General features: G+C 45.6%; 1 protein-coding gene across 9 annotated transcripts in view; it reads right to left on the reverse strand.

Moving 5' to 3' along the window:
* tanc2b (tetratricopeptide repeat, ankyrin repeat and coiled-coil containing 2b) overlaps window positions 1–27,156 on the reverse strand; it is a 165,759-nt gene that overhangs the window by 22,269 nt on the left and 116,334 nt on the right. For 6 of the 9 annotated variants that reach the window (XM_034292070.1, XM_034292071.1, XM_034292076.1 and 3 more), the window contains 9 exons: window positions 24,443–24,559; window positions 17,567–17,715; window positions 14,403–14,607; window positions 13,944–14,201; window positions 9,534–9,665; window positions 4,159–4,194; window positions 3,346–3,627; window positions 3,078–3,205; window positions 387–618 (listed from right to left, as the gene is read on the reverse strand). In XM_034292070.1, the coding sequence (XP_034147961.1) occupies window positions 387–618; window positions 3,078–3,205; window positions 3,346–3,627; window positions 4,159–4,194; window positions 9,534–9,665; window positions 13,944–14,201; window positions 14,403–14,607; window positions 17,567–17,715; window positions 24,443–24,559 (1,539 nt within the window). Of the gene's footprint in view, window positions 1–386; window positions 619–3,077; window positions 3,206–3,345; window positions 3,628–4,158; window positions 4,195–9,533; window positions 9,666–13,943; window positions 14,202–14,402; window positions 14,608–17,566; window positions 17,716–18,021; window positions 18,296–24,442; window positions 24,560–27,156 lie in introns of those variants that run through there. The other 3 variants (XM_034292072.1, XM_034292077.1, XM_034292078.1) reach the window with 2 other exon arrangements.

Consider the following 27,156-nt stretch of genomic DNA (forward strand, 5'->3'; position numbering starts at 1 on the left):
ATGCAAAAGAACCTGTTTGATGGTAGCCATGTCCTGTAATGTATTCAGGTACAATTACTGAGAATTGGAATATGGTCAAATATGGATCTAGAAACGTGTTATTTTGAATACCTAACATACAGGAAAGACATTTTAAAATCATGATAATTTATTATACATCTATAATAAATCAATATTGATTTAGCAAATTACTTCCCACCTGTGATTGTATCGAAAAGCATTAAAGCCCAATGTAATTGTATCAGGGGCTATACAATTCTAACATTTTAAATTGCAAAATGATCCATGTTTGGAACATTTTCATACAACCGCATATATTCAATTATTACAAATAACTGAAAACAAAGGCAAGGTTTGAGGTTTTTAAGAGTCCACTCGGAAGTTACCGTTATAGAGGGCATCCAGGGGTTCGAGAACTCCTCTTCTGAAGGAGGCCAGGGGATCCTGAACACAGGAGCGCAGACTGAGCACGCTCTGTAAATGCGGCTCCCTGAGCAGCAGCTCTCTGTAGGCGATGAGCTGCGGCGAGCGACACAGCAACGCCGCCACATTGTGGACAAACTCCGGCACAAGGCACGTGTAGGCGTTGTCCGCCTGGCAGTAGTGGTATGCCACCACCTGGGAGAGATGGAGACAGAAGAATAAGTTACTAACAATGTATTTGTGAAGTTCGAGTTATGGAGTTACGCTCAACAGCACATACTGTGGGCAAAAAAAATTATTATGAAGGAAATCGAAATGTTTTCATAAGGCTAATGCTTAATGAGCATAAACCTGTTTTTGTCAATGACAATCAGGTTTTATATTAGCTGCACTGCCACAAATTATTTGGGATTATGTTCTGAGATATTCAATAATTCAGAGCTCCCTGCAGTTGAGAACAGATGAATGTGAATGAGTGTTTGTTTAGTCCTGTGTTGTGACGAACAGCCACAGGAGGGAAAACTTTTAAGTCCCCATGTAGTTTTATTATACGTTTAAATCATCCCTTTATGTCCAATAATTCACTGTGTGTATTTCCTATTCGTATAAACTCCAAAATATATTTGTAATAAAGTATTTCCCTAAGCCTCTTTTGGCTCTTGAAAGGCTCAGTCTAGTTTTGTGGGAGTTAGGGAAGATTTATCAGTACACATATCTGATAGCAAGAGCCCACCCCCTCACACAGCTGAACTGAAATCTACCCCACCCAGGTACTGTAGACTACTTTAAGTCATCTTTTCCGACATTTTAACAATTTTAGTATTCAAATCTTATAGTGTATGTTTTTGACTGCACTGGGCCTTTAAAATATTATAAGCAGAATACAGATGAATAACCATTGTGTATTCCTTTAAAAAAATGAAAACTCATCACGGCACAAAACTGTATATACTGCCACAAGAAAATAACACAAAGAACAGATGGAATGATAAGGAAGAGGAAAGAAAAATTAAACAAGGAAAAAACATTTGAGGTAAGGCAATTGGAAAGCGGTGCCACCAGCCAGGTGTAACCAGCTAGGGAACTAGGAGATCTGACAGTTGACAGTAGCCCGGCGCACCAGCCTCTGTTCTCCTGTTCTACCAAGGAAATGGCAGGAAAAATACAAAAATAAAAATCAGCATAGAATGATAATTCAGTCACAAAGCTTAAAACAAAGGGAGAAAAGAGGATGCAACTTCAATTATTAATGCATCGAGATCTAAAAGCTTGGCTGGGAAATGGCTTTCTGCAGGTATACATATTTCATAAGGCAAAGTTGTTTTTTTTCTTTTTTATACAAATCTGCATAATGCAGCAGGCTTGGGGCTGGGGAGAGGGATGGGGGGACGGGGAGAGAGATGGGACTAAGGGATGGGGGGGGCGGGGAGAGAGATGGGACTAAGGGATGGGGGGGACGGGGAGAGAGATGGGACTAAGGGATGGGGGGGATGGGGAGAGAGATGGGACTAAGGGATGGGGGGGATGGGGAGAGAGATGGGACTAAGGGATGGGGGGGACGGGGAGAGAGATGGGACTAAGGGATGGGGGGGATGGGGGGGGGTGGGGAGAGAGATGGGACTAAGGGATGGGGGGACGGGGAGAGAGATGGGACTAAGGGATGGGGGGGATGGGGAGAGAGATGGGACTAAGGGATGGGGGGGATGGGGGGGGCGGGGAGAGAGATGGGACTAAGGGATGGGGGGGACGGGGAGAGAGATGGGACTAAGGGATGGGGGGGATGGGGGGGGCGGGGAGAGAGATGGGACTAAGGGATGGGGGACGGGGAGAGAGATGGGACTAAGGGATGGGGGGGACGGGGAGAGAGATGGGACTAAGGGATGGGGGGGCGGGGAGAGAGATGGGACTAAGGGATGGGGGGGACGGGGAGAGAGATGGGACTAAGGGATGGGGGGGGCGGGGAGAGAGATGGGACTAAGGGATGGGGGGGACGGGGAGAGAGATGGGACTAAGGGATGGGGGGGATGGGGGGGGGCGGGGAGAGAGATGGGACTAAGGGATGGGGGACGGGGAGAGAGATGGGACTAAGGGATGGGGGGGACGGGGAGAGAGATGGGACTAAGGGATGGGGGGGGCGGGGAGAGAGATGGGACTAAGGGATGGGGGGGACGGGGAGAGAGATGGGACTAAGGGATGGGGGGGCGGGGAGAGAGATGGGACTAAGGGATGGGGGGGACGGGGAGAGAGATGGGACTAAGGGATGGGGGGGCGGGGAGAGAGATGGGACTAAGGGATGCCAGGGATGGAGCTATAGATGGCATGGCGTGCCACCCCCGTTTAGGGGATCAGGGAGAGGAAGTGTGATGACGTGAGTAGTGTGGAAGTGGTGTGGATCAACCACTTTATAAATGAGTCATATCTAATTCAGCTTCACACTGAATCCGTTCCTAGATGTTAACAGGTTTACTCTACTGAAAGAGAAAGGGTTTACATGCTGAAATTAAAACTTAAAGAGCTGGCTTTGTATACCGACACTTCAAATGCAAAGTGTCTGTATTTTTTCCATAGATTTTTTTCCACAATCCCATGTGAATATGTAACGATATTATTTTCCTCTATTAAATCAAAATTCGCCAATTTGATATCCATTTTACCTGAGATGCCAGTCTCCTCATGGCCTCCTCCTGTCGTCGTCTCATCTCTGGAGTCCCAGGACAGCTACTGCCTCCCAGGGTGCCAGTGCTGTAAGTTGGCTGGGGCTGGGTGAGGGGCAGTTCTCCGTCTGAGGAGTCAAACCAAAGGGTTTCACCAACATTATGTTTTCCCCAGAACAACACCACGTACTGTACGTCCCCAAAAGCTTTATCCAAGGACTACTGGTTGGTTGTGGTCATTTTAACATTAGTTAAATGTGGAGCCTACGTTTGGGCGAGGCTTGCGGGGAATCTGAGGCGATCTGTCTCATGCGCGTTCCGTGGCAGCTCAGCGCAACCAGACGGGAGATGATGGCCGTCTTGCCGTAGCCGATGTTGCCCACGATGACCACGCCGCGGTTGGTGCTACCGTTGCCGCTGTTCAGGTGGCCGTCGACCTCCTGGAAAAGCCAGTCGCGGCCCGTGAACACGGAGTCCATGGTGATGCTGGGCACCTCGAAGAGGAGGGGCTTCAGGGATATGTCCGGAGGCCGGTATGGCGCGAACCGCACTGGAGGGGCCGTGGGAGACAGGAGGTGGACAGTTCATCTTACAGGAAGATGCTACATTTACACTGAGATTACATATGTGTGCAGGACCCGCAGTGCTGCCGGATTCTCTAGCAACATCCTGCTGCCATTAACATTAATGCAATGACATCTGGTCGAGAAAGGGAATTAAGGAAAACATTTCTTCATTATAAATGTAAAACATCAAAGTCGAAAACAAATCATATAACATTTACTCACTGGGGAAAGTCATTAGATAAACTAATTTCAAAGACTGTCCCGGCCTGTCTTTATCTGAACACGAGGAATCAAACAAACGCATGGATACTTTGTCGGGATAAACATATGTCGATGTGAGATGACTGGAGAATGACAACGTCTAAACACGACGGCTTCTGTGTTGAGTCTCTCAGGTCAGCTTCTCTCTACCTACACAGTCAGCTGTAGCAGCGTGTCTAACGTGTGTGGCTGACCCACTAGCCTAATGTCGAAGGTGCACGTGGACCAGGCGTGGTCAAGTGAAGGAAACTTACGTGACTGGGACTGCCAGGCATGGTTGTTAGCAGAAGCTGAGACAAACACAAGTGAGAGAAGAGACAAGGCAATGAGACAACAAACAGGGTTATGGACAGCATGATACCAGAATTTGGCAGCCGTGGGCAGTATGCCAGCGGGCCACCGCGGGGAGTTAGATCCGTTATATTTCAATTCAATCAATTCAGGAAATAACTGAGATGTCCAATTCCGGAGAAGGGAACTGACCACATCCCTGCGACCGGGGAGCTGAATGAGACGGAAACCACAGCATCAGATGTAAGCTAATATCATGTAATAAAAGGAGGCTTTGACTCCTGTCTAATCGTCGTATGGATCTAATCTAAGTCGGTACACTCCCAGATAAGAATAGCCCGTGGTCAAGTGATATCTTTCCATTTGTTCGGGATGGTCGATACACTGCTGAAGACACACACAGAATAGTTTTAAGGGTGTGTGCGTCGGGGGTCCTTTGTGTGAGTGTGTGTAAGTTTGCGTGCATTTTGTCTGTGTTTGCATGTGAGTGGGTGAGTGTGTTTGTCTGTACATTTGAGTGTGTTTGTCTGTACATTACAGTTTGTCTGTACATTTGTGTGTATTTGTGCATGTGTAATCCTGATGTAACAATACCTGTGGGCAGTGAGGTAAAACCTGACAATTCCAATGTTTTTAATCGGTCCCCACTAGGAAATGGGCAACTTCCGGCTAAGTCGTCGGCTTTATGGTAGAACTTCCTTTAAGTTTCATCGTTTGTTTGTCAAATGCACTGAACAACACAGCATCATCCTGCACAATGGCATTCTTGTGAGGTATGACGCCCAGTTGTTTCGGTGCCTTTGACACATTGATAGGATTAAGTTCAAGCATTAACTTAATGTTATGGTTAGGAAAAAAAAAATGTCTGGTCCCCACAAGGACTGAAAAACAATTGTGTTTGTGTGTGCGTGTGTGTTATATCAGGAGCTGGTGTTTCTGCTGTATGAGACATCGTTGTGCTGATTAACATAATCAGGAAAACATCATATTGCTGTTGTTACGACAATACATTTCACACTGTGCTAAGGGCTGGGCCAAGCAGGTCCTAAAGCTAAGCTAACAACATAATGGGAAAATGGAAGACGACCACGGACTTCAGAGAACTATAGACATACGTAGCTATCTGGGGGAAAATAATATAGCTTTTACACAATTTAATAAAAGTTTTGTTTTCATAGAATATTTTCCACAGTGGCTTAGTTAGTCTGGGCTAAGCAGATGAACATACAAAATGTTACCCAGTAATATGTGAAGTAATCTCATCAGGAAGTGACTGAACGCTAGCCCCAGTCCAGCCACAGTTTTATCGCGGTGTAATAAGCACACAACAAGATATTGCTTAGCGCAAACAGTTGTCTATGGTAGATGCCATTAAGCATTTGCCTGACAACTCAAAATGAAACAATTCCCTAGGCTATTATTCACTAATCACAGTTAACCCAAAACTAAAGTCTTGTGTAATTGGTTAGATGCTCAATTAAGTTCTGGGTCCATGTGTTAAGAGATGTGATCGGACCCAGAACAAAGAGATCTGGCCAATAGTTTTTTCACCAAACTATACGCCAAATCTCCCATTACCTTTCAGAATTAGAAAGACACAAACACGTGTAAATTAGGAATTTGTCCAAGCACCAAAACTAATGCCTTGGACTGTCTAAATTACATTTTGTGACAGATCTACAGACAGATCTATTTATGTTCAAGTAGTCTTTCCACGAGTGATTAATCATTTGCTGCAGTGACTCCTTTAATTGCAAGAAAAGTTTGATGGCGTTAGCGTTCTGCAAATCCCCTTGGAGGTAAATCAGGGCAAGTCTAATTGTGGAGAAGAAACTAATGTCTGTGAGCGTGACTTGGCGTTTAGTTCAGAGCAAGACATTAAGGTAGCTAGGTAAATTATGCTGTAGGCCAACAGCTAAGTCCTAAAGCCTCTATTGGTCTGCTGTGAAGAGATACAATCCAAGAAATATGGCCGCCATGTTTTGAGCACACACACACACACACACACACACACACACACAGACAGAAGTGTCTACACACAGTGCTGTATGAGAAGCTGGATCACTCTGATCTCCATCCTCTGCCTCTGGTCAAACACAATGAGATGAATTATTGTGTGTGTGTGCATGCGTGTGGACAGAGGATGTCAACTGAGTATGTGTAGGGTGTGTGGTCAGTATGTGTTGGTGCGTGTGGACAGTGTGTGTGGACAGTGTGTGTGTGTGTGGGGGGGGGGGAGTGGGGGGCAGAGGCTTGCTCAGACACTTAAATAATTCAGCAGGTGAGGATGACTCACAGCAGAGCAGCCTTGAGTGGGGACGATGAAAGGATGCAGGGATGAGAGGAGAGCAACTTCTGTCTGCCCTGTCTGAAGGACCAGGGGATGAAGGGAAAGGTCACACTAGGCCCAGACCTTCTTGTGAGTGTGCACTATTGTGTTCATATGTGTGTGTGTTTGTGTGTGCCAAAGTGTGCTTATATGCATGCATAGGTTTGTGTGTCTTCGTATGTGTGTGTGTGCGTGTGTCTAGAATGAGTATATTACCATAAGTGGGTAGCAATAAGAGACACTAATTGGTCCTCCAGGTCTATCACCATGTTTAGCTAAGACAAACTGGTCATGTCTAAAATGCCACCTTGTTCCACCCTGTTCACTACACTGAGCACTACTTAGACCAGATCCTTATGGGCCTTAATGATGAGTAGTGCACTACGTAGTAAACATGGTGCCAGTTGAGAGTCACCCTGTCTCTTTTCTCTGCTATCTTCATTCTGACTCACTTGCTGGGCTTAACACAGCATCACTGAGCAAAAATCTCTTGATTTCCCTGTGAGCACCAAACGATATAAAACAAAGGAACTGAAACAGTTCTAACCAAAGAGAACCATCTGCCCAGCACAACAGCCCTCTACTGTTTCTAGTATAATAAGCAGGGTTTTTGCTTTCTTTCGAGTTGCTCAATGACCATATCTACCTTTGTCATTTCTCTACTTTTTCCCCCACTCACGTCTTTCTGTCTGCCCCGCCCTCTACCTCTGTCCCTCTCGCTCTGTGTCTTTCTCTCTCTGTCTCTCCCCGTGAGAAGTAAGGAGGTGTAATGGTGTAGTTTCCACAGGGGGTTACTGACACTGATCTGAAGAGGCAGGGAGCCAGCCTGGATGAAGTAGGCAGGCTTGTAAACACACTCCGCTGCATTTAAGAGTGCCTGCATTTAAGGCTCTACAGCCCTTATAGTACCAGGCCTATAGCTATGATAGTACCAGGCCTGTAGCTCTGATTGTACCAGGTCTCCAGCTCTGGTAGTACCAGGTCTCCAGCTCCAATTATACATATACCCACTAAACATACACACATCATACACAAACACACACATATACAGTACAGGCCAAAAGTTTGGACACTCCTTCTCATACACTGCGTTTTCTTTATATTCATGACTATTTCTTTATATTCATGACTATTCATGTCTTATATTTTAGATTCCTCAAAGTAGTCACTCTTTGCTTTTTTGATAGCACTGCAAACCCTTAGTCACCTGAAATGGTTTTCACTTCACAGGTGTGCCTTGTCAGGGTAAATTAGTGGAATTATGTCCCTTATTAATGGGGTTGGGACCATCAGTTGTGTTGTGCAGAAGTCAGGTTGATACACAGCTGACAGCCCTTTTGGACAACTGTTAGAATTCATATTATGGCAAGAACCAATCAGCTAAGTAAAGAGAAACGAGTGGCCATCATTACTTTAACAAATGAAGGTCAGTCAGTCCGGAAATTGCGAAAACTTTGCATGTGTCCCAAGTGCAGTCGCAAAAACCATCTAGCGCTACAACGAAACTGGCTCACATGAGGACAGCCCCAGGAAAGGAAGACCAAGAGTCACCTCTGCTGCTGAGGATAAGTTAATCCGAGTCACCAACCTCAGAAATCGCAGGTTAACAGCAGCTCAGATTAGAGACCAGATGAATGCCACACAGAGTTCTAGCATCTCTAGAACAACTGTTAAGAGGAGACTGCGCGAATCAGGCCTTCATGCTCAAGTAGCTGCTAGGAAACCACTGCTAAGGAGAGGCAACAAGCAGAAGAGATTTGTTTGGGCCAAAAAATGCAAGGAATGAACATTAGACCAATGGAAATCTGTGGTTTGGTCTGATGAGTCCAAATTTGAGATCTTTGGTTCCAACCGCTGTGTGAACGGATGGATTCTACATGCCTGGTTCCCACCTTGAAGCATGGAGGAGGAGGTGTGATGGTGTGGGGGTGCTTTGCTGGTGATACTGTTGGGGATTTATTCAAAATTGAAGGCATACTGAACCAGCTTGTCTACCACAGCATCCTGCAGCGACATGCCATCACATCAGGTTTGCGTTTAGTTGGACCATCATTTATTTTTCAACAGGACAATGACCCCAAACACACCTCCAGGCTGTGTAAGGGCTATTTGACCAAGAAGGAGAGTGATGGAGTGCTGTGCCAGATGCCTAAATGCAGGACAAACAGACACAAAAACTATTTTGTTCCTGCTGCTATAGGTTTTGTTAATAATTCAATGTGAGATGTGGACCTTTGTGTAGTATGTATTTACTTGTGTTCTCCTTCGATAGTGTCTGTTGTATGTATGGCTTATGTGTCGTTTATGTTGCACTTTATTTTGCTGCAAAACGAATTGCCCCTCGGGGATAATAAAGACTCCTTGAACTTGAAAAAAAAAAGATGACCTGGCCTCCACAGTCATCGGACCTGAACCCAATCGAGATGGTTTTGGGTGAGCTGGACCGCAGAGTGAAGGCAAAAGGGCCAATAAGTGCTAAGCATCTCTGTGAACTCCTTCAAAACTGTTGAAAAACCATTTCAGGTGACTACCTCTTGAAGCTCATCAAGAGAATGCCAAGAGTGGGGAAAGCAGTAATCAGAGCAAAGGGTGGCTACTTTAAAGAAACCAGAATACAAGACATGTTTTCAGTTATTTTACACTTTTTTGTTAAGTACATAATTCCACATGAGTTCATTCATAGTTTTGATGCCTTCAGTGAGAATCTACAATGTAAATAGTCATGAAAATAAAGAAATGCATTGAATGAGAAGGTGTGTCCAAACCTTTGGCCTGTACTGTACATATCAAACACACACATCATACAGAAAGGTACACACTAATTGTTATTGAATGAGCCACTGCTCTGAGCTCGGTAAAGAGCTGTCCATGTGTATTATATTAGTCCTGACAACAAACACAACTCTGTCACACACATACGCAGAAGAATGAACATAGACTGGCCGTAGATCTAGTGTCTCATTTGTCCTCTTGAATAGGGTGTAATATCAAGTTGTTTTTCTGTCTTACCTCTGAGATCAGTCTGGGCGCGAGCTGGCCCGGTGTGGGTGTTCTGTCGGCTCATGCGCATCGATGTGCGCAGGGGAGTGTGTCTCTGATCATCCAGGTAGGCCAGGTCCTCCAAGTGAGCCGAGCTGGTGGCTGAGAGTAAGTGTGTGTGTGTGTGTATGTGCACAGGAGAGGAGAGAAATAATCTGTTAGCTTTGAATTACAGCATTGTATTAGCTCAGACCAGCATCCTCAGGCCACTTAGCTGTCAAGCCAAAGGGAGTTCACAGTACAGTTTAGAAAGGAAGGAATGAGAAAGGATGCGGTCTGGCTGTTCCAGGGACCTGCCCACCAACCCCCCTCTGCACGGCTGTTCCGTGGAATCGTTCCCCTACCCCTGCAGGCCTGTTCCAGTGAGAGATGGCAGATGCCACCCAGACCCTATGGATTAATTAACACTGCAGACAAATATCTTATTCATGAAGTAAACGCTTTCACACTGATGCTACTGTTGCTTGTTCACTGCAAGCTGTGTCTGGTGGCAGGGAAGCCAGCCCTTCTCGGCCTTGGGGGGCCACAGGCATCATCAATGGGGTTACAGAGAGTGGCGCAGGCCCGCCTCAGCGCTTCTAGCCCCCCCCGCCCTCAGCCCTTCTAGCCCCCCCCCCCCCGTATGGTGACATTCGATGCGGTACTGCACGGTCTAACAGGCCATCACAGGGCAAAGAGAGGTAGCAGGAGTGGGAGAGATAGTGACCGTTGCTCAACTGCTACTATCACAGCGTGAATCAAACAAGACAAAACGTCAAATCACTCACACCTTGAGTCACTGTCTTCTTTGAAACTCCACCTGAATCGTTCCCTCATACGGAGATCCACAGTTGTGTCATGGAGTGAGGAAAGACACGGACGGGTCGAGCATGGCTCCTACTGACACCGTCTCAGATCAGCCCCAACTTGTGAGTGGCATCCATCTAGGCTAACAGGAACAGGAAGTCCAATATAATCCATAGTAAGTGCTAGAGGCCTGCTGGGATCAGATCAGTCTAAACCCTGGTGTCTTCCTCGTCTGTCTCCCTGCTGTTCGTCTGTCCGCCTCGATGGGTTAACCTTCAGGGAGCTTGTCTTGAGTTCCTACAGCACCAGCCAAGTGTTAATTCCCCAGTAGCATGTGTGTATGTGCTACTGATGTCAGTCAGTCACTACAGCCAACCAGCCATGAAGCCAACCAACAATGAGGCTCTCGGCACGGCTTTCCCAAAATGGAGGGAAGACAGCAGCTGGGAATTCCGGGGGCTTGGCCCTGGACCTTATTGGAATGGGGGTGGCCAAGGGAGTGACCCAAATTGCACCCTATTTCCGAGATGATGCGCTATTTTTGATAAACGCCATAAAGGTCCCATTAAAAAGTACCTAACAACCACTCAAACGTCTTTGGGCTTTATTATGTTATTATTGTAGATAGTTTGATGTAGGTGTATCTATTGCTTGGCGTAAAATTAGTCATTTTAAAGTTCAAATAATGCCAACTACTACCACTACAATTACAACTATCATTACATCTACAGCTACCAATACAACTACCACTACACTACCACAACCTCAACTAATAATAAATCCAGTACCACAACTACAATTACCGTTATCACTACCAATACTATCACTACCATCACAACCACAACAACCACTACCATAACAACCACAACAACCACTACTACAATTAAATCCAGTACCACAACTACCACTACTACTATTAAATCCAGTACCACAACTACCACTACCATAACAACCACTACTACAATTAAATCCAGTACCACAACTACCACTACCATCACAACCACAACAACTACTACTACTATTAAATCCAGTACCACAACTACCACTAACATAACAACCACAACAACCACTACTACTATTAAATCCAGTACCACAACTACAACTACCATCACAACCACTACTACTATTAAATCCAGTACCACAACTACCTCTACCATAACAACCAGCACTAAAACTATTAAAACCCCTGTCTACCACAACTATAAATACCATAACTTAGCCCGGTCCAAAATCTGCTGCCTCTTTTAAAGCCTGTATGTTTGGCATGAAAAGGACCATGGGAGTTGATAAGGCAGCACAGAGCAATGAGTATTTGGGTCCAGGCTACAACGGCACTCAAACAATAAACAACTTTAAGATAGTGGTTTGGTTTAGAATTACAATAAGGAGCCTAGATAAAACTCAACGTGCCTTTTCTTATCTTGAGCTGCTTAAATCTGAGGACTTATGAGTTGAGTTTGCTATCTATCTGCAATGCAGCAGGCTGCTGTGATCACTTCTCAGTGCATGTGTGCGTGTGTGTGTTCATGGGTATGTGTGCAAGTGTGTTTGTGTGTCTATGCCAATGTAGCTTCAGATAGCAAAATGCACTCAGAGGAAATAAATAAAAGAGAGCGTGAAAGACAGAGGGTGACATCATGGTCATAGTATCTCAGAAATCAATCCAGGTGTGACCTATGTTATGACCCGGGGTGTGTGTGTGTTCATTTCTTCCTGGTATATGCACGGATAACATACAGGTCCAGTAAATTCCTGATCTCTGACACACAGCGTTGTCTTTGATGTGGGCCATTTTGCACACCAAACACCTCCACAGTCCGGTCAGTTATCACACCAGTCATGTCAAATATGAACACAATGTCATTGTCTGTTTTAAAATGTGATGAGTCCTAGCTGCCTACTGAAAACCTGGTGAAACAATTACCCTACACGGTCCCAAACAATTACCTAACACGGTCCCAAAGAATAACCCAACATGGTCCCAAACAATTACCCAACACGGTCTCAAATGGCAACCCTTCCCTAGAAAGTGCACACCATTTGACCAGAGACTCAAACGCATGGAACTCTATAGGGAATAGGGAGCCATTAGGGGCACAGTTACCATGTTAAATCACCTCGATGAGGGATGCACACACACACACACAGAAGCACACACACGCGCGCACACACACACACACAGAAAAAAAGTGTCTTTAGTCAGTAGACACAGCTGCCATGTTAATGCTGTATCTCTTACATGATGTATTTCAACATTATGTATTTACTGATGTGAGAATTCCAAAGAATGAACTGCTGCTGCATTGTTCCATTCGTCTGGTCTCCAAGGCCAAAGTGTGTCTAGAGAATGTTACTAAAGGTTTCTATTCATTGCCGTTCTTTCTAAAATGACTAGTGAGATTTCTCCAAAAGGGTCAGCAGAGGATTCCTACTTTCAGATGATTTCTTTCCTCTTTTCATCACACTCTCTCTCCTCCCTCCATTGCCCTCTAACTCTTTCTTCCCTCAATCCCTCTCACACGTTTCTGACAGGCTGCTCACTCATTAAGTAATAGAATCCCTCTATTTCTCTACCTCTTACTTCTCCATTTTCTTAGCCAGTGCTGTCCTGCACTTTAAGCTCTCCCTCTCTCTCTCTCTCTCTCTCTCTCTCTCTCTCCCTCTCAGTGACTCAGGGGGTTTTAAACAGTTAATGCCTGTAGCTTTGATGTTCCAGCCAATCCATGGCCACCTCTCATCCCTCGCTTTTCTCCCTCACCCCCTCCTTCCTAATGCATACACTTCACTCCACCTCCTCAGTCTTCCCATATTCCACCACCACCAAGGATCATCCTGGTATGGGCCTAAATCGAATCATCTCTCCTTCTCTCACTCGTTTTCCTTCCTTGCTCCCTCCTTCACTCTCTTACCTCATCTCAGCTAATGTTATTTCTCGAGCAGCTCTTGAGCCCACTCCTCCTCCATGCTCTCTCTCTAATCAAGGGCAGTACACGGATGCTCACTCTCACCAAACCCCTGTGTGTAAACCTACCGAGTCCCTTTCAGAGAGACAACGTCATCAGTCAGAACATGACCAGTGTACAGAACAGGTCAGAAGTTACATTACTCTTTTTAGTGATAGAAACTGTTCCATTATCCACCCAGGCACACTGTGAAGTAATGCCCTGGGCAGACAGGTTAGTATTGACATTGGAATCAATCAATCAAACAACTGCATCTTTGCAGTAACCTAACAACTAATCTTGCATGAATGCCACTGCTCTGAATAGCAGAGGCAGATACAATGAGATCCATCATGACCTGCAGACTGTTCCGTGGCTGGCATTTTGTTTTTGTCACAATTAGACACATATAAATGTCATTTAGAACGTTCCCTTCAAAGTGTTGTTTTTTTATCTTCTTGGGCTAAATCAACTGTGAAGCGAATTACTGCAGTATTAGTTTAGGTGTTTACACTACAGGATGAGGAGGCTCAGCGTCATCAGCCTCTCGAAAACAGGGGACGAAGGACGTGAAGGTCTAGGGTCAGCGGTTTAGCTCCGCATTACTTGACAGGCCAAGCAGGAAGGAACAGAGGAAGAGGGCGGGACTCACCTGCGACAGAGTTAGGGCGGGGCATGAGGTACAGAGGGACAGAGTTGGCGGAGTGAGAGGACATGCTGTCCAGGTGTCTCTCCGGGATCTTGTTGAGGCTGTAGGTGGAGGCGGCCATGTTCTCGTCCACTCGGTAAAGGAAAGAGTCCACGCCCCACTTCTGGCTCTGCCACAGCTTCAGGTTACCACCCCGGGAGTTCCCCCCCTCGCCGTATTTACCTCCGCACTCCGCGTTCTCCGAGTAGCTAGTCAGGGTGGCTGGAAGGAAGGCAAGCGGGCACCAATAAACAACGGGGGCCAAGGAGAAAGCTCAGGGATCACAGGTGAAGGGAAGGAGGGATATCTTTTTCATGGACCTACGACCAAACGCCCAACCAATCGGATTAAAAGGACAGGCATTTGGTGTTTTCAGTCGCTCTGTTGCCACACGCGGATAAAGTCCCCCCCCCCCCCACTCACCGATGATGCCGCTGTCCCGGCTTTCCAGGGTGGAGGTGGGGCTGGTGACGGATCCGTAGGCGTGGTCTTTGTTGCTCTGGTTACCCCCGGGTATGGCACCATCGGTGCCCGGCGGCAGGGTGGAGCATGGTGAGCCAGCTGGTGGGGAGGCTGTGCTGCTGGTCAAAGTGGAGCAGGGACTGATCCTCTGGTTACCAGCCAGGCCCTGGAGGAAAAACACAGACACACTCCTAATCAGATCATCACACACGGCCAGGAGAACAGGAGTACTCAGACTACCTGCACTGGGAGATGGGGAAGTCTGTCAAGTAACGCAGGATGCAATCACACGTCGAGTCTTTCAGTTTGAAACATCTCTGGCACTAGCAAGAACTCAAACCCACTGTCTTAATAGGGTTCTGTGTAGGTGTCTGTCACGCACAAACGGTACTGATGCTTCCATTTTATCTTTAGCAACCAAATGATTCCTCATATTTGCTGAGAGAGATAGAGAGGGAGAAAGAGAGAGATTGAACCACTTCCTGACCCTGCCCTGTTCCCATTGGACAGAGCTTTTCACAATGTTGCTGTGGCTCTCCTTTAATTGGATGATACCTATCGCAATGTCGCTGTGACCCCCCCGCCGTGCCCCTCCCTGTTGTCAGCTCAGGTTAGCATGAGAGGGCAGCACAGCACAGGCATTCTGGCAAGGCTAATCCACACACACACACACACACACACACACACACACACACACAGATATACTGGTGATATTCAACTGCTTAGATGTTGCATGCACCTGCCAATGGTTACATGCCACATTATTGACCGTTCAGTCGCACCAGATTGCTATAACATATGTGGTCAGCTTACACTGTACATCACAAATCCAGAAATTGTAAGATCATGTATTTCGGTTGGCAACTTTCTGTCGCACTTCGGGTCAACAAAGACGACTGATGCCAATTTTAGGCTTAAAATATCCTGGGTCAATATTCTACAGTGTAAATATAATTCAAAGTAAATTATTTACTGTGGAAATATTATATTGCATAAATACCTTTTTGTGTAAATATTGTATTTTGTTAATAATGCTGTATGCAATTATTCTACTGTGTAAACACAGTACTACGTAAATATATTTTGGTGTACAAAAGGTATTGTGTAAATGTTCTATTGTGTAAATATCCTATATTTTACTGTGTGAACATTGTTCTGTGTAATTATTTTACTGTGTAAATATCGTTTAGTGTCAATAATCTACTGTGCAAATATTCTATTGTTTGTGTATTTTTTCTACCATGTAAACATTGTTCTGTGTAATTATTGTACTGTGTAAATATCCTTTGTGGATATAGTTTACCATGCAAACGTACTATAAATGTCATGTGTGACAATTCTCTGTGTAAATACTCCTCTGTGTAAATACTCCTCTGTGTAAATATCCTTCTGTTTAAACATATTTACTGCAACATACATGTACTCTGTCACTGTCTAGTTCTTGGTTCCTCAACTCAACCCCAGGCCTCAACTGTACATCTGCATGGTCCCCTTTGTACCCAAGGCACGTAACACTCAGACAACCTCTGGTCCTCCTGGTCAGTGTGAGTCAGTAGGAGCTTTAGGGAGAAGACAGCTGGGTCAGGTGGTATGTTGCCTGTCGGGTGGTATGTAGTCCGCCCTCCCCCAACCCCCCACCAAGTTCAGGCCTACAGGTTTAGCATGTACAGTCACAGATGAACAGGCTGCCCTGTGAGAGCCGTCCTCTGTAATCAGTGTATGGAAAAGGCACAATCAATTGGCACATTTACACAGTCGTTCTGTGAAGAGGCCAGCAGAAACTAAAACGCGTAGCACCTAGATACAGCAACGACTCCCAAAAGGCAACCTGATCCTTATCCTTAGTGTCCCACTTCAAAGGTTGTGGCTAATAAAGTGTAGCAGGCTACCATTTGTTCTGTATCCTTTTTGTGGAAGCGTAGGGAGTTTTCCACCAGCTAGTAGGTTTAGCTTCATGAATCCTACCTGCTGTAGTCCAACTGAAAGTTTATTGTATATTTTTGTGGGATAAAATTCAACATATCCTGTATAATACAGGGTTTTATATCCTCATATAAAACAGGGTTTCCATTTCTGTTCAATGCTTATAAGCATATATAAGTTTATATAGATGAAGAAATGGGGGGGAATGTGACTTTGTGGGAACACAGAGATAGGGTCCAGAATGATGCACAGACAGCGTTCCAAATTGTCCCCTATTCACTACACTGTTCACTCCTTTACACCAGAGCCCTACACTCTGAAGACAGAAGCCACTTCAGTGAAGCCCTCTCACACACCTCTCTATACTTTCCCACCACTACAGCAGAACGGCACTAACGTCTAGCATGCTCCAGCAGTCTGATGGGTTAGACACACTGCTTTATCCCCTCCAGGCCCATGCAGTCTGCTACAGCAACAGCTCCTGTAACACATGCATCTCTATCTCTTTTTATGGCTGTCTATCTCTGTTTCCTCATATCTGTCTCTCACTCTATTGCTCTCTGGCACAGTTGTTTGTTTTCCAGCTCCCTCTTCTGTAAATGTAGACCTGTCAAACTGGGTTTGAGCTACTGAAAGCCTGGATTGTTGTAGGGATTTAAGAAAAAAAAAAAACAGGCTTATTGTGCCAAAGGCAGTTTGTAGCAAATAGCTAAACCCAGACACAAAAAGGTATGTTTATATTTACGTTCACTGTTTATCGGTCTACGTTTAGTCAATAGTGAGAAAAACGTGTCCAAGTCAATCTAATTAGGCATGATTAGAGAGGTATAGAGCTGAAAATAGAAATGGACAAATTTGGACTGTAATATACCTTGGTGGAGAGCAATTTAGTGATTTTCCTTTGATCTGGAACCTGGCATACAGAGATGTGTAGCGACATGTTGTAAACAGGGATCGCATCCAACTGTCACATACAGAAAGTGAACCCAGCCCAGCGGTATCCCAAATGGAATCACACACAGAAAAACACAAAATGGAATCTCAGGGTATCACAAATACAAAGAGAGGTTTTCATTTTAAGAGATGAAATTCACAGCACCCTTTCCCCATTATGGACTGGAGGGGTTAGCATTGTGGGATGGCCTAACACACACATGCACGCATGCGCACGCACGCACACACACACACACACACACACACACCTGCCGGTCGTCCGGTTCTTCCATGCTGTACTGATCTCCGTCTGGCCCCTCACTAGCTTTGTCTCCCAACAGGAAGCCCAGGCGCGTCATCAATGTGTTGGCTGCTTCATCCACCGACGGAGGAGGGCCCAGCTCCCCACTAGATTCTCCTACAGGAAGACGGAAGGAGAGACAGAGAGAGAGAGAGAGAGAGAGAGAGAGAGAGAGAGAGAGAGAGAGAAAGGCAGAGTAAAAGAGAGAGAGGTGCGTTTGAGAGTGAGCGTGGAAAAAAGTAGGTGAACTTGCTTCACCCAAAAGGCAACCACACCTCAGATAGAAAAACAGGGAAGGAGAAGATTCACACCAAAACCAACCACCAGAACATATTAACTGATCATAAAATGAAGTAGAACTCAGTAAGTAGAAGTGTGTATAGAAGAACACTCGAATTTAGCAGATTAAAAACCAGTCTCTACCTGAAACCCCCCAGAGAGCAGAGCTCAATATCAGACGTAATTTCTCCTGAGACTCAACTGGACACCCCGGCTGAGAGACAGCGAATCCGTTCTGGCCATGATGAGACATGAGTGAGAAGACTCTCCCACACTGTCAAGTGTTATGTCTGGATGAGCTGAGCGAACACGCCCTTCACCTGTCTGATGGCAGAGTGTGTGTTTACTACACACGGCAGAGTGTACACCACACACATCAGAGAAAAAACAGCTCTTTAGCTGAGGCCTACGCGTTCCCAGGCAACTCCCAGTCCAAGTACTCCACCAGCAGCGGTATCAGGTAACAGTTAAACGATAACATCCTGGTACGGAACACTCATGACCAGACCAAAGCAGTATTTCATGATTTACTGTATAAACATGACGACATCATGAGGGGGAAGATGTTCAACGAAACTAGTGATTCCAGACGGGGCTGACGTCTTCAAATGTTAAGCAAACAAAAGCAAACAGGCTAAAACAGGGAGGGACCTAACTGAACTTAGAAAGCTAGATGCACAAAACAATTGTACTAAATGAATACAAGCCAGGTCTCACAACACCCTCTCCCACTCCCAGCCTCCCAGCTCCCCCCCTCACTTCCATGACTGACAGACTTGTCAGACCAGACCAACAGGTAAATAGACATGTGAGATTTAGACTCATTAGGCAAAGTAAAAGGGGATTGGAATGCAGTTGAATACATAGCTTTAATACCTAATTCAGGCGTAATCCTTAAAAAAGGGTTACTGAGGCAACTGGAGCAGTAATCACAGTAGACATTAGGGGGTCCTCAGAGGGCAGCCAATGAAGCTGGGTCATTTCATTCTCAAATCGGCCCCAGAAGTCTGCATTGGCGTATAAATACAAAACTTTAAGGGGGCTTAGGGGGTCAGTGTTACAACACAGAGATCAAACCATAACTACACTTACATATACATACAAATACACAGCTCCGGATTAAGAGACCACTGCACCTTTTCCTTTCCTTTCCCAAAAAAGGTAGAAAAGGAACGTTTTGAGTGAGGAACAGAAACGTTCAATTTGCAGTGGTCTCTTAATTTTAACCCTTCTGTTCCTCACTCAAAACCTTCCTTTTCAACTTTTTTGGAAAGGAAAGAAAAAGAAAAAGGGTCTCTTAATTTTTTCCGGAGCTGTATATACAATGGCCCTCATTTATCATTCTTGCGTAGAAACGGGCGTATATGTTGGCGTAAGATTTTGCTTACACTCCTCTCACCCCCTGATTTATGAAGCTGTGCGTACCTTTAAAATCCAGGTGTACGCAATACCTGCCCTTGATAAATGCCACGGCTGAAAACGATCATCATTAGAATAACACGCCCCTATATATTCAAGTCTCCGCTTCCCCCACGCCCTCATTTTACGCCATGGACACACGGAAGACGGCAAAAAAGAGAAACTTTGGAGATCGAGACGATCACCAGGGAGGTAGAAATACAATTGTTTTATTTGACAGTTTAAAAAGCGGAATAAAAGATGATGTGATGTGGAGTACCATTCATTCACATTAATAATTGCATGACAATTTGTAATATTCGTCTTATTATTTTATGATATTTATTATTAATGACGTTTATTGTTATTTAGAAGAAGAATTTCGTTATTAATATTATTTATATTATTATTATTATTATTATTATTTTGTCAGTCTGAATTATATTTTGGTCATTAAAAGCCTTTTATTACTGAACCAGTCCTTGCGCAACTGCCGGGCCTAACCCTGAAACGTCATGTAAAGCGCACAGGCTCGCATCTGAAGGAATACATATAAATCAAATGCTTTGGTAGAGTCATACAAATTAAACATTGAAATCCATGTTGCACAAAAATAAACACTGAAGTTTGTAATTATTATGTTGTTGTTTTTTTTACAGTGGGTCTTAATATATCATATCTTTTAGTTTGTCAGTGCGTTAGGATTTTTTTTCCTGCGCATTTCCGCACGAACTCAAAACGTACGTACACCACCACCTGAGCTGGCGTAGGATTTGAGAGTGTCGTACGCCAACGTCCATATTGATAAATCTCAAAGTCACCGTGGTTTTGGGTGTACGCCAGGTATACGCTGGAAATTTGGTGTACGCACTTTTGATAAATGAGGGCCAATGTGAGGTCACTTAACAGCGGAGATAGCAATACCTCCTCCACAGAGCAAAGTTGCCCTGGGCCACCGACACAAAGCACCACCTTGCCGGCGGCTTCACCCTGGCCTGCAGGTCTTCCCTGTGAAGGCGGAGTCAGTGGACACGGCCTGGGGTCTGGAATACTGCTGTCGGTACCGCATGGTCCAGCCGCTCAGGCGTGACCCGATGGGCTGATATTTAAGCAACTTTTCAGCAGAAGCGCACTCTGTGTAATGGTCAGATGAGCAGCCCACTTTGAGAATATGGAGCCCCACCTGGCCTGCCACAAAAACAACTGGCTTAGTCTGTATATTGAACCAGGTGCTTCGATTAACAGAATGGGAATGTGTTCTGTTGGCAGGATTACCCGTTTCACCTCAGTAGCCACCGTTTTAGATACGTGGTCATGTTTTGCAATGTGGTGAAGTCCTTGTATGAACGGCAATCGTTAACAACACGGGAAACAGACTCCATTACAATTTAACTGAAGGTGTAAATTACAGAATGTATTATGGTTCACAGGGTGTAAGAGTGCAAGATTGTATTTGGTAGAGCCTGTAACTTTGCCTTATATTAAAATGGTTATTGTGAATAGCAGCATTGTGATACATATGGGATGGGAGACAGAGTGGTCAGCAAAGTCCAGAACAGTGTGTTTCCCCTGCAGTCTGAGATCAGCCCAGAACAATGTGTTTCCCCTGCAGTCTGAGATCAGCCCAGAACAATGTGTTTCCCCTGCAGTCTGAGATCAGCCCAGAACAATGTGTTTCCCCTGCAGTCTGAGACCAGTCCAGAACAGTGAGTTCCCCTGCAGTCTGAGATCAGTCCAGAACGATGAGTTTTCCCTGCAGTCTAAAACCAGTCCCGAACAATGTGTTTTCCCTGCAGTCTGAGACCAGTCCAGAACAATGTGTTTCTTCTGCAGTCTTATACCAGGCCAGAACAATGTGTTTTTTCCGCAGTCTGATACCAGGCCAGAATAATGTGTTTCTCCCGCAGTCTGAGACCAGTCCAGAACAATGAGTTACCCTGCAGAAATCTCTGCCATTCACACACACTTAGCTAATCTTGTTTTCGCAAATGTCTGTCAATTGAAATAGGTCTTACTGTCTAAATACCTGCAGTTACCAGTGTTTCCCCTGCAGTCTGAGACCAGTCCAGAACAATGTGTTTCCCCTGCAGTCTGAGATCAGCCCAGAACAATGTGTTTCCCCTGCAGTCTGAGATCAGCCCAGAACAATGTGTTTCCCCTGCAGTCTGAGATCAGCCCAGAACAATGTGTTTCCCCTGCAGTCTGAGATCAGCCCAGAACAATGTGTTTCCCCTGCAGTCTGAGATCAGTCCAGAACAATGTGTTTCCCCTGCAGTCTGAGACCAGTCCAGAACAATGTGTTTCCCCTGCAGTCTGAGATCAGCCCAGAACAATGTGTTTCCCCTGCAGTCTGAGATCAGTCCAGAACAATGTGTTTCCCCTGCAGTCTGAGATCAGCCCAGAACAATGTGTTTCCCCTGCAGTCTGAGACCAGTCCAGAACAATGTGTTTCCCCTGCAGTCTGAGACCAGCCCAGAACAATGTGTTTCCCCTGCAGTCTGAGACCAGTCCAGAACAATGTGTTTCCCCTGCAGTCTAAAACCAGTCCCGAACAATGTGTTTTCCCTGCAGTCTGAGACCAGTCCAGAACAGTGAGTTCCCCTGCAGTCTGAGATCAGTCCAGAACGATGAGTTTTCCCTGCAGTCTAAAACCAGTCCCGAACAATGTGTTTTCCCTGCAGTCTGAGACCAGTCCAGAACAATGTGTTTCTTCTGCAGTCTTATACCAGGCCAGAACAATGTGTTTTTTCCGCAGTCTGATACCAGGCCAGAATAATGTGTTTCTCCCGCAGTCTGAGACCAGTCCAGAACAATGAGTTACCCTGCAGAAATCTCTGCCATTCACACACACTTAGCTAATCTTGTTTTCGCAAATGTCTGTCAATTGAAATAGGTCTTACTGTCTAAATACCTGCAGTTACCAGAACATTCTGACAATGGAACATACCACTTGTTATTGTCTTTATCCAAGCAATCACCTAGATCTCAGAGAGCTTTCAAGGAAAGAAGACAAAGGCTTTCTCTAACATTTCAAACATGACTTCAGTGGAACTCCAAACATTTCTCCTTGTCTGCATGGCATCAAGCACCGTACACTCCTCAGCAAACAAAAAAAGAAGGCAACAACAGAACAACAAAGCAAACCCTCATGTCTGAGCCCCTCCCCTCTCCTCTCGCAGTTCTCCTTGCTGATTCCCGAGCTGCGGAGAAAGAGGGGAGACGGGTGGTTGCCATGGCAACTATCTGCCAGCGCGCAGCGAGGAGGAATGCGTTCCTGTGCAAACGCATCTGTTTCTCCCTCCATAGGACGCCCATTCATCTGCCTGTGCTGTGCGGCGGAGGGGCGAGAGGGGCAGGCAGACAGCCACCACCAAGCCTCCTTACCGTCGCAGAGCTGGAGCTCAGGATAGTGGCATGCAGACTGTCCCCCAAGTATCCATGCCACTGCAGAGCTGGGGCTCAGGATAGTGGCATGCAGACTGTCCCCCAAGTATCCATGCCACTGCAGAGCTGGGGCTCAGGATAGTGGCATGCAGACTGTCCCCCAAGTATCCATGCCACTGCAGAGCTGGGGCTCAGGCAAGGTGATTAGAGGAGGGTCCAACCACGATATAACCCACACATCTACACATACCACTAGTATAAAGGGCCTCAGCAATACACTCTATGATGACATGGCTACAATTCAAAAAGAGATGTGCACGCACACACACACACACACACACACGCACACGCACAAGACACAAGGCACAAGGCAGATTAGGTATTATGTTTTTGGCATTTTGTCTAGAGATCAAAGGTTAAACTGTAGTTCAGGTATTTAGGTTTAAGATAAGACATTAAACTATGGTGGGGTATTTTGTCCTAAAGAGCTAATGTTAAACAGTGGTCCGGCATTCTGTCCGGCTCTTGAACTCAAATTCTGAGACCTCAGTAGCAGATCAAAGCTTATCTTAAAATTTCCTGTGTTGTCCACAACTGAGCAGAATTTGTATTCAAAACCAAATCCATACTAGTGTCACCCAGTAGCTGCAGTAACATGATAATCCACGACTTCATTGCATTTAGCTACTACCAGACTTTCTGTCCTGTTGATATAGATTATGTCACAGAGTCATTGCTACACAATGGCAAAATGAAGCTCTTCACGATGACATTAAAGACAGCAGATATGAGAACATGAGTAGTTAACGCACGCATAGAGCAAAGGTCTTAGACAAACTGGCAGACGGAGACACTTTGAAGTGCTCTGCCTGACATATTGAGATGATTCCAATTCTTCACATTCCGTTGATTAGTGTTCCTCTGAGTAAAATCTATACAGGCAGTTTGTATACAGACACAAATGTCAGGGGGAGATATTAGCGAGCTATCCAGAGCCGTTCCTAAGGGCTGAACTTAAGGAGCCAGACTGCAACAAAGATGAAAAATAGAGAGAGAAAAGAAAGACAGTCAGATGGAGCTGGCCTCTCCCTGATTGACCCCCGTTGCTGACCACTGTTGGTCGGGAAGAAAGAGAGGGTTGGATGGAGGAGGGACGCGGGGATGAGATGAGGGAATTGGACTCTCCGCTGGGAAAACTGATAAATGATCCGCCGTGATCTTAGAGGAAACTGAAGACTCGATACGGGAGAAGAGGAGTCAGGGGAAAGAGAGAGACAGAAGGAGTGTGGGGAGGAGGGATGGAGATGAATAGAGAAGAAGTGAGGAAGAGGATTACAGAGAGAGTGACAGAACTAGAGAATGAACAGATGGGTGTCAGGAAAGCAATCAGCTAACGACCTGTGATGTGCGGTGTCTGTGAAAGATGCAACATCATGTAAGAAAGAACAGAGCACTGCCCACCTCCGACACGCATCTGCACACGCCCACATCCTTCACAGACAGACACAGAAAGAGAGAAAGACAGATGCACAGGCAGAAGCGAGACACGTTACCCACAGACAGATTTTGTGTGTTTAAATTGGATTTGTTCATCGGTCGCTGTACTTTATTTAACAGACCGACCCGCAGAGAAACCAGCGTCGCACCACACCTGCTGCAACATCTGCTTTAACGTGTATTCAACCAGTGAAACACAGACACTTTGACACTATAAAATGTACCAAAGTCAAACCGTTAAAAAACCAACCAAGCCGCGTGGACTCGTGGAGCGGAGCAGACTTACCGGGGCAGTGTGTGTCCAGGTTGTAGTTATTGGCAGTACAGGAGGTGTGTGTAGGGGAGCCGAGCTCTGATTGTGGAATGCGAGGGCTCTCCACAAACTTTGCTTTCCGCAAGGGGGCTGGGAGCGAAAAGAAACACACACACACACAGACACATTTATAACGAAGGAGACAACACACGGGGACACAGAACATCCAAATTATAGGAGAGAAAGAGAGGAGAGAGACAGCAAAGAGAAAGAGGGAGATAGACAGACAAATACAGCATGTAAAATAATGTGGTACGAACAAATGGCTAATACACAGTAAAGCTTACACAAGCCAACTCAATAGAGCTGGCCCAAGTCTGGCCCAAGAGGAACAACTGTTGCATTGTCGTACAGTGTCTACAACCTTTTTTAGGAGCCTAATAACTACAGACCGATGGAAAACATGCCCTGTCTGCCGGCCTGTGCCGAGTGATGCGTTCACACATTAAAATTTCATCCAAGAAATGCAAATGACATCCATTTTAGGAATGTCTTCACACCTGAGTCTGTTTCCGGCAGCGACCAGTCAGCCCTTCAGCGGATCAGTTCCACATAACAGCGAAGGTGTCAAGAACATTAGAATGTTAGAAATGTGGGAGTTGGCGGATGTGACATAACCCAAGTCAAACAGACTTATAGAGTAGAAATAGAACAGACAGTGATTGAATAACTGTGCACTTCCTGAGGTGAGGTGTACACTGGGTTGGTATCATACAAACGCAACGTACTAGGGTGACAGACTTTGAACACGAGGTGACGCTAAACACGGATGTAGCCTCCCAGGATTACCCAGGCGACTGTCTGTTACACACCTTCTCGTTCACTCAGGATTCTGTATGACTAACTAAACGGTTCAAGGGGAAAACAGAGTGTTCTTTCCTTCCTGAGCAGGTGTTAACTCTAAAGGCTCACTGGAATCCCATGACATATTCAGAGCAACTTTCTCTCGCTCTGCAGAGTGTGGCTTCTCGCCCTAAATGGCTGGTGAGACCACTCTGCAAACAGAATTTAGTTGCGAAGATGTCCCCAGGAACGTCGGCAGGTTGTGCCTTGGTCCCTTGGACGTCATTAGGGAGTCTTCTGTTTGGATATGTTCCCAATTATGTAAAAGGAATTGACCTTTCGGAGCCACATATACCTAGCTTATCACCTGCTGCCTATAAAACGACAGAAGCCGGTTTAACCAAAAAAATGTATCTGAAAATAGAGGAAATCGAGCTTGCCCTTTGGACAGTGTGACTGTTTGACCTTTTGAGATTAAGTTAAGGTAACAGGCATTCATGATAGGTTAAAGCTACTGTCTGTCTGTCAGCACTGCAGCAGTAGTAGCACTTGTGTGAAATGCCAAGCAAGGCCGGGCTCCATGTCAAGAGAGGCGGTTGAAACATCTGCCCTCTGACGTGGCCTCACAGCAACTGGAGAACAGTGAGAACAAACTCAGTTCTATTGACTGGAGCTGGCTCATGGTTCAAGTTAGGTGAGTGTACATGGCCGCTGAACGATAAAGTACCGCCCAAAGGCTTGAGAACGTCCTCAAATTGCAAAAAATGTTAAGACACTGTATCTGGCTTTGTACTTGGTCATGACATAATGGCCATTGATGAGAGTCCTGTGAGCATGGAGATTGGCTCAGAATCATCCGGGTTGGGAGTCGAATGGCCAGCAAACGGTTCCCAGTCACGCTGGCAACTCATTGTGAAAAGTCGGGCACAACTAAGCTATTTGTGGTCGTTAGCCAGCGTGGCGTTCCCTCCCAAGTGTCTCGATCCTGGCTCATTTCCTAGATGACCGAGTAGTTTGATAACTAACAGCACGGCTCGGAGAGACAGAAGACGCTTGTCCTGATCTTTCACAAGTCTATGGGCCAAATAGCCCCGCCCATTCTGATATTCTGAAGTAGACAACACCTTAACAACGTTATGGCTGCCAACTAACACTGTTATCTCACCCATCTTACCGCTCCATGACAGATCTATGGTACCAACTGTACACAAACGATTGCCTCTCTGCCCATGTACAGCAGATTATACAACTGCCTTTGGGGAGCTGGAGAAGAGAGGCAGCTGTCCCTGCCCACGACTACAGCGGAGCTAGCTAACATATCTCAGTTCCCCAGTACAACAGAACAGAGGAGTCACATCAGCAACATCCTCATGATCATTATATTAGTGCTGTGGATCAAACAATCTGTGACTTGACGCTGGGTGCGATACACAGTGAACGATCAGCCCACACTTAGAGGGTCTATGAATTTTACTAAACCAACAGAGGTCTACAGTAAGGACTAGAAATGCTGCTAAACCACTAGACGGTAGAGAGTAGGAAAGCTCCGCTAGCAGCAGTGCCATCCAAGGGGATGTTCACCTCCCATAAAGGCCATTACCAGGCAGGCAGAGTGGTGGTATGATTGGTGCCAAAAGACGAACCCATGGGGCTAATGAGATCAGATACAGTGCCTTCAGAACATATTTAGGCCTCCTCAATTTCTCAAATTATCTTGTGCTATAGAATTATTTTATAATGGTTTGCCATCAGCCCTAAAAACAACATCCCATAATGACAAAACTAAAATGTGACCATCCTTGACATGGTTGCAGAATTTGATTGTAGTACACCTGTGCCAAATTCAATGGATTGGATATTATTAAGAAACAGTGCATGTCAGAGCAAAAACCAAAGAACTTTCC

Source organism: Esox lucius, chromosome 5 (assembly GCF_011004845.1).
Source record: "Esox lucius isolate fEsoLuc1 chromosome 5, fEsoLuc1.pri, whole genome shotgun sequence".
Lineage (NCBI taxonomy): Eukaryota > Metazoa > Chordata > Actinopteri > Esociformes > Esocidae > Esox > Esox lucius.